Genomic DNA, 8,269 nt, shown 5'->3' with positions numbered 1-8,269 from the left:
TGTTTTGTTGTGGTTACTTTAGGTCTCTTGAGTTTGCAAGGCCACCATGAAGGCTTCCCTGAGCTAGTCAGCATACGTGTGGCCCCTTTTCGTCCACAACTCTCACCCACTTCTTTTTTAAAAATATATATGTTTATTGATTTCAGAGAGGAAGGGAGAGGGAGAGAGATAGAAAGATCCATGATGAGAGAGAATCACTGATCGGCTGCCTCCTGCATGCCCCCGTGCAGGAACCCGCAACCCGGGCATGTGCCCTTCATGGGAATCCAACCCGGAACCCTTCAGGCCACAGGCTGATGCTCTATCCACTGAGCCACACCGGAGAGAGAGAGAGAGAGACATTGATTGGTTGCCGTCTGCACTAGGCTGAGGATTGAATCTGCAACTGAGGTACCTACAGGTACTTGCCTTTGACCAGAATCCTACCCGAGACCCTTCAGTCTGCAGGCCAACGCTCTATCCACTGAGCCAAATGGACTAGAGCTATCTGCTAGCTTTTCTGCCATACTTCTTCTTCTTTTTTAAAAATATATATGTTTATTGATTTCAGAGAGGAAGGGAGAGGGAGAGAGATAGAAAGATCCATGATGAGAGAGGATCACTGATCGGCTGCCTCCTGCATGCCCCCGTGCAGGAACCCGCAACCCGGGCATGTGCCCTTCATGGGAATCCAACCCGGAACCCTTCAGGCCACAGGCTGATGCTCTATCCACTGAGCCACACCGGCTGGGCTGTCTGCCACCCTTCCTCACGGTACTTGGCACCACAGACGTGCCTATGACATCTGGCGCGTTGGTGTTTTGGGGAACTTTTAGGACTGACTGTGCCGATGTTTCTCCCCAAAGGAAGAAGAACTCGCTGTCCCCCTCCCCCGCTGCCTCCCCACGCCAAACTGAAATCCATCGCCGCCAGTTACCACGACGGGGAGTCCGTCTTCATCGAGTGTCAGCGGAGCTTCCGGCTGCGGGGCCTGGAGGTGATCCGCTGTGTCAACGGGAAGTGGACGGACCCCCCTAAGTGCATCGGTCAGCGACGCCTCCCACCAGCTCCCCCCGAGGAGAGCCGCGTGGGTCGCTAAACGGTCTCTTCTCTCGCGACTGTGCCCTTTGCAGAAGAAGCAGACAAGATCGCCTGCGATGAGCCACCGGAGGTGCAGTATGGCAAAGCCCTCGGCACGGCCGAGACCTACTTCAACGGCGACCGCGTGGCCTACAGCTGCCAGGTGGGCTTTAACCTCCGTGGCCCCCGGGAGATCACCTGTGAGCTCGGAACGTGGACAAGCCCCCCTCGGTGTGTCGGTAGGTGCGCGACGTAGCATCCAAGGCTAAGCCTGCGGTGCCTCATGGTTCATTCTCTGTGTTTAAGCCACACCTTTGTTGGTTGGTTTGTTTAAAATATGTTTTTATTGATTTCAGAGAGGAAGGGAGAGGGAGAGAAACATCAGTGATGAGAGAGGATCATGGATCGGCTGCCTCTTACACGCCCCACACTGGGGATCGAGCCTGAAACCCAGGCATGTGCCCTGATGGAGAATCGAATCTGGACCCTTCAGTCCACAGGTTGATGCTCTGTCCACTGAGCCACACTGGCCAGGGCTAATCCACATTTTTATAGCAAGAGGCCATTGCATAGAAGAGTTAGACCCTCTGTGGTTTTTTTTTTTTTCATGAATATAGAGAGCCATCTATAGAGCTGAAGGAAATGTAAGGAACTGGGAAACTTAAAAAATATATATATATCTTTATTGATTTCAGAGAGGAAGGGAGAGGGAGTGAGGGAGAGAAACATCAATGATGTTAGAGATTCATGGATCGGCTGCCTCCTGCAGGCCCCACACTGGGGATGGAGCCAGAACTCAGGCATGTGCCCTGACCGGGGAATCGAACCCTGACCTCCTGGTTCAGAGGTCGACGTTCAACTGCTGAGCCAGGCCGGCTGGGCTTCCAAAACAATTTTGAATGGACCTTCGGGAGGAACTGCTCTCTGACTTGCCTGACGCCGTGATTTATGATCTTGAAGTGGCAGCAGGTGAGGGACGTGTTTCTTTAGAGAAGAGATCTACGATGCCCGGCTCTCCCTCCCTCCCTGGATGCCCGGCTCTCCCTCCCCTCCCCGGATGTCCTACAACGTTAGGATGGAGCATTCTGCTCCTGACTTAGGCCACTCCTGTTGATGTTACTCCGCCCTCTGACACTTGTCCCTGCTCATCCATTTTACTAAAGGACACAACCCTTTTGGCTACGTGGCCACCTCTGGGAGCGCCCCTCCTTGTTCACCTTCTCATGTCTCCATCCGGTTCTGGAGAGACCTCCACACACCTGTGGGCCGGGGCTACTTACAGGATAAGAGAAAAGCGATTCAGAGACGGTAGAGACGTGAGCAGAGTTAGAGGAAGACTCTAAAGCAGTGGTTCTCAACCTTCCTCATGCCGCGGCCCTTTAATACAGTTCCTCATGTTGTGGTGACCCCCAATTTCATTGTTACAAATTGAACATAATTAAAGCATATAGTGATGAATCACAAACAATATGTAATTATATATGTGTTTTCTGATTGTCTTAGGCAACCCCTGTGAAAGGGTCGTTCGACCTCCAAAGGGGTCGCGACCCACAGGTTGAGAACCACTGCTCTAGAGAGAGAGACCACTGGAAATGCCCATCCCTGGGTTGGATTGCTATCGGAGAGGAAGGGGATGAGAAGGAAAGAATGAAAGTGGATCATGACAGGGGACAGGTGTAGACGTGACCCTGATGGTCAGGGTGAAGACCATGGCTTACCCTTCTTGATATTTTAAGAATATCTACATCCCCTACATTGGTTCCCAAGCAAGCATGGGAAAATACTCATCCTCAGGTTAAGGCAAAGCATTTGCTGATGCCGTGGCCAATGTGGTTCAGTGGATAGAGCGTCGGCCAGCAGACTGAAGGGTCCCGGGTTTGATTCTGGTCAAGGGCACACGCACAGGCTGTGGGCTCGATCCCCAGTGCGGTGAATACAGGAAGCAGCCGATCAATGATTCCCTCTCATCATTGATGTTTCTCTCTCCTTCTCCCTCTCTCCCTTCCTTGCTGAAATCAATAAAAACATATTTAACAAAACACAAAACATTTGCTGTTTAGTCTTGCTTAAAGATATTTGACCTGAATAACATTTCTCATTTCCGGCAAATTTAGAAATCAATTGTCTAAATCAGGGGTGGGCAAACTTTTTGACTCGAGGGCCACAATGGGTTCTTAAACTGGACCGGAGGGCCGGAACAAAAGCATGGATGGAGTGTTTGTGTGAACTAATATAAATTCAAAGTAAACATCATTACATAAAAGGGTACGGTCTTTTTATTTTTTTTAGTTTTATTCATTTCAAACGGGCCGGATCCGGCCCGCGGGCCGTAGTTTGCCCACGGCTGGTCTAAATTCTATCAGACACAGTATCGAGGCACCATGGTGCAGGAACTATATCGTATCGTTATGCGGTTTAAGTTCCTATTAATTTTAAAAATAACCTTTTTCTTTTTAGAAAACTTTGAGATTTGTCAGTATCCACCCAAGATAACCCATGGGGTCATTGTTGGTGACGTGTTGCCGAGTTACCCAACGGGCGCCATCGTGGAGTACAGATGCAATGAGTACTACATCATGAAGGGCGAGAAGAAGTCCTCCTGTGACCACGGGATGTGGTCCTCCCCCCCTCTTTGCTTAGGTAAGACGAACACAAGTGGAATGTGTCAAATGGCTTCCCCCAGCTTTAATGATACCATCGACGTACAACACTGCGTAAGCTGAAGGTGTGCGAAGTGATGATTTCATAAACTTGGATAATATTGTGAGATGACGACCACAGTTGGGCTACTTAACATAGCTGTTGCCTCATGTAAATACCATTGTTTGTTGTTATTATTTTTCTTAATATGCGGGGACTGTGCAGGAGGCAGCTGATTAATGACTCTCTCTCATCATGGATGTTTCTCTCTCTCTCCCTCTCTTTCCCCTCTACCAGAATCGAACCTGGGACCCTCGGGTCCGCAGGCTGACGCTCTATCCACTGAGCCACACCGGTTAGGGCTAAAAATATATATTTTTTAAAAAAAGAACGCCTCACTTTCCTATCAGTCAGCCGAGGAGAGGGCTGACGAGAGTGCTTGGTGTTGCAGAGCCGTGCGAGGTCAGCAAGGCGGACATGGAGAGCAGCAACATCGAGCTGAAGTGGGAGTACGAAGGGAAGGTCCTGCACGGGGACCTCATCGACTTCGTGTGCAAACCGGGCTTTGACCTAGCGCCGTCCAGCCCGCCGTCGGGACTGTCGGCGCAGTGCCGTCAAGGCCAAGTGCAATACCCCTTATGTATGAGGAAAGGTAAGCGCCTGCTTTCTACGGGTCCTCGGAGGGTCAGGGTCGCCCCCAGGGTTCAAAGGTCAGACCGAAGACAATGCACCACCTTCTCCCTCTCATCTAGGGAACCGGGAGGGGGCTGATCGATTTCCCAGTTCACACACACCCTGCAGGTGGATGACGGTGCCGACATCATGGAATTTCCACCAGTGAATTTTGGGGGTGTTTTTGTTTGTGTTTTGGTTAATCCTCCTTGCGGATATTATTTTCCCATTGATTTTTTTTAACTTTAAAAAATATATATGTATATATATATTTGTATTGATTTCAGAGAGGAAGGGAGAAGGAGAGAGAAAGAGAGAGAAACAACAATGATGAGAGAGAATCATGGATTGGCCGCCTCCGGCACGCTCAAGCACTGAGCCACACCGGCCGGGCTGGAGAGCTGCCTTGTCAATGCTTTTCCATGAAATAGTTCACTGTCTTTTGCAGCCATGACGGGAGCACTGGGTACTGAGGACAGCAAGTCATTGTATGTATTTTTGCAGAATCCAAAGGCAAGTGCGGGCCTCCTCCTCGTATTGAGCACGGGCTCATTCTTAACCTCAACCTCCTCAATGTCAGCTTTGAAAGCGGTTCCTTGGTGGAGTACAGGTGTAGGACGTACTATTTCCTCCAAGGGTCCTTATATGCCTACTGTGTAGATGGAGTGTGGACCGAACCGCCCGTGTGTTTGGGTATGTGTTCCTATTTAATAAAATACAACCACCTTTTCTTCCCTTTCTGTTCTCTTGGAGTAGCTGCCCACACTGCATGTGTGTTATTTTGTTAGAGAGCTTATGGAACCACGAGTTTCTATTCTTTCCTCTGGATCAGAAATAACTGTAGGTCCAGTTCGCTAGAACAAGTGCTTGTTAAGTATACACCATTCACCAGATACTGGTGTGGTATGGGTGAGATGAATGCGCCATGGTGGTTAAGAGTAAATCCTATATAATAAAAGCCTAATTTGCAAATCAACCGAACGGCAGAACAACCAGTTGCTATGACACACACTGACCACCAGGGGGCAGATGCTCAACGCAGGAGCTGCCCCCAACCCGCAGGCCCCAGGCTAGCCAAGGTGGGTGCCAGTGGGGGCTTCCCATTCCCCCCCGCTGGTCGCCCCGCAGAGGGAGGCAACCGGTGGCGGCAATTGCGGGGGGCATCAGGGTTGGCCAGCAAGTGGTGCCAGGTCGGCCAAGGTGGGTGCCAGTGGGGCCCCCCAATCGCCGGCAAGGCCTAGGGACCCTACCCATGCACAAATTTCGTGCATCGGTCCTCTAGTATATGTATAAGTGATTATTATTCAGCGTGATTGGCACTATAATAGAAAACACAAGCACGGCCTAGAAACAAAGACAGGGATGGCCACCTGCCTCCAGAAAGATGAAGCAAGTGAACATGTTGTTCGCTGGGCGTCTTTGTGGAGGGAAACGACATCTACCAAGGACCACGGAGGAACATGGCTGGTGTTTCCTGTGAGCTCAGAGCATGTGTTGGTTTGGTTTTTTTAATCCTCACCCCAGAATATTTTCCCATTGATCTTTTGAGAGAGTGGAAGGGAGAGGGAGATTTAGAGAGAGAAAAAAAAACAGTGAGCATCGGTCCTCTAGTATATGTATAAGTGATTATTATTCAGCGTGATTGGCACTATAATAGAAAACACAAGCACGGCCTAGAAACAAAGACAGGGATGGCCACCTGCCTCCAGAAAGCTGAAGCAAGTGAACATGTTGTTCACTGGGTGTCATTGTGGAGGGAAACGACATCTACCAAGGACCATGGAGGAACATGGCCGGTGTTTCCTGTGAGCTCAGAGCATGCGTTGGTTTGGTATTTTTAATCCTCACCCCAGAATATTTTCCCATTGATCTTTTGAGAGAGTGGAAGGGAGAGGGAGATTTAGAGAGAGAAAAAAAAACAGTGATGTGAGAGAGACACATTGAGACTCTCCGGCCCAGGCTATTTGCCCCAATAGAATGAGACTCACCTGCCCAGGGCTGTTGGCCCAATAGAATGAGATTCACCTGCTCAGGGCTGTTGCCCGCAATAGAACAAGATCCTAATGCCCAAGGCTATGGCTGTTGGCCCAATAGAATGAGACTCACCTGCTCAGGGCTGTTGCCCGCAATAGAAGAAGATCCTAATGCCCAGGGCTGTTGGCCCCAATAGATGGAGACCCTCTTGCTCAGGGCTGTTGCCCTCAATATAATGAGACCCTCTTTGAGAGAGTGGAAGGGAGAGGGAGAGATAGAGCGGGGGAAAAAAACAGTGTTGTGAGAGAGACACATTGAGACTCTCCGGCCCAGGCTATTTGCCCCAATAGAATGAGACTCACCTGCCCAGGGCTGTTGGCCCAATAGAATGAGATTCACTTGCCCAGGGCTGTTGGCCCAATAGAATGAGACTCACCTGCTCAGGGCTGTTGCCCGCAATAGAAGAAGATCCTAATGCCCAGGGCTGTTGGCCCCAATAGATGGAGACCCTCTTGCTCAGGGCTGTTGCCCTCAATATAATGAGACCCTCCTGCCCAGGGCCAGGTATTGAGCCTGTAACCAAAGTACATGCCCTTGATTGGAATTGAACCTGGGACTCCTCAGTCTGCCAGCCGACCCTCCCTCCTCTGAGCCAACCCAGCTAGGACAGAGCTTGGATCATTTTTTCAGACTTAAATATTGACTCTAACTAGCTTCCTTGCTCCTCGAATGCCCAGAAACTTCCAGGTCATCATGAGTAGGCAACGCACGGCTTCCTGGTCTACCACGTAATGGTTTTTTTCTTGTTCCTTTTTTTTTTTTTCCTCAGAGCCCTGCAACTTATCGTTGGAAGAAATGGACAGGAATAATTTACTTCTGAAATGGCACTATGACAATAGGGGACTTATTTTGCATGGCGAGTACACTGAGTTTGTCTGTAAAATAAATCATTATATGACGGAGGTGTCTGCTTTTGCAACGGAGCTCAGAGTGATGTGCGACAGAGGGAAGTTAAAATATCCAAGATGCGTTTCAAGACGAAAGTAACATGAGGCTTGCTCCTACAACTGGTTTTTGTTTTCTTGTCATAGTGTTAGTCAACAGATTCATCGTGTGGGTCAATTTCAGAAACGTCGTGTTCTGCAACGCACGCACTTTCTGCTGTTTAAATATTTTAGCGTATCTTGGCTTTCTAATTCCTAAGAGAAAAATAAGTAAATAACAGAAAAATGGGGGGAAATGGTGTGAATTAGTAAGTGACGTTGAGTTTATAAAAACAAATTGGTGGCATAATTTTTCAAGTGTGTTTTTATGCTTTATAAAAACATAGTCAAAACAATGACTAATTATATGAAATATCAAAGGGCTGAGATTGTAATGAATATTTAAGCAGAAATGATGCTTGTTTCAACTCTCTCTCTCTCTCAAGATGTCATATTATAAAGAGCCCTTTAAAATATGAATGGCAGAAATAAAAACCATATTTCAACACATAGTAAAATCCCTTGAGAAACATAATTTTTAGAAGAAAATGGCTGGATTAGAAACCTCTAAGTTTTAACTTGCCTGAAGATTTGAATTTGAATTGTTTATGATGAACATTTTCTTTGTCTGTGAATAAAAAATCCGAACAGGTCCCTTTATTTCTAGTTTGATTGCCCGTCTTCCATCCGTTCTATTATCTATCTTCACATCAAAATGTTTCCGCCTTCTATTGTCCATTTACTTCCTTCATTTTTTTGTTGTTGCTGTTAATCCTCACCCGAGGGTATTTTTTCCATTGAATTTCACAGAGAGAGTGGAAGGGTGTAGCTGGTCAAGTGGAATGAAGTTAACTAGAAGAGGACATTCTGCTAAGACAAGGCGGGGGCCGCCAAGCGAGACTTATTGTTCAGAGGCAGAACTTTTCTTGAGGCGATAAATA

General features: G+C 48.2%; 1 protein-coding gene across 1 annotated transcript in view; it reads left to right on the top strand.

Annotated features, from left to right (window-relative positions):
* F13B (coagulation factor XIII B chain) overlaps positions 1-7,810 on the top strand; it is a 14,777-nt gene extending 6,967 nt beyond the window's left edge. Inside the window, exons 6-11 of the mRNA XM_015568451.1 lie at positions 846-1,025; positions 1,113-1,298; positions 3,517-3,699; positions 4,151-4,351; positions 4,876-5,064; positions 7,175-7,810. Of these exons, the coding sequence (XP_015423937.1) occupies positions 846-1,025; positions 1,113-1,298; positions 3,517-3,699; positions 4,151-4,351; positions 4,876-5,064; positions 7,175-7,392 (1,157 nt within the window). The 3' untranslated portion in view covers positions 7,393-7,810. The remainder of the gene's footprint in view (positions 1-845; positions 1,026-1,112; positions 1,299-3,516; positions 3,700-4,150; positions 4,352-4,875; positions 5,065-7,174) is intronic.
* Positions 7,811-8,269: the final 459 nt, after the last annotated feature.

This window comes from Myotis davidii, unplaced genomic scaffold (assembly GCF_000327345.1).
Source record: "Myotis davidii unplaced genomic scaffold, ASM32734v1 scaffold685, whole genome shotgun sequence".
NCBI lineage: Eukaryota > Metazoa > Chordata > Mammalia > Chiroptera > Vespertilionidae > Myotis > Myotis davidii.
Note: the sequence above shows the minus strand (reverse complement) of the source record. Positions and strands in the feature narration are given on the sequence as shown.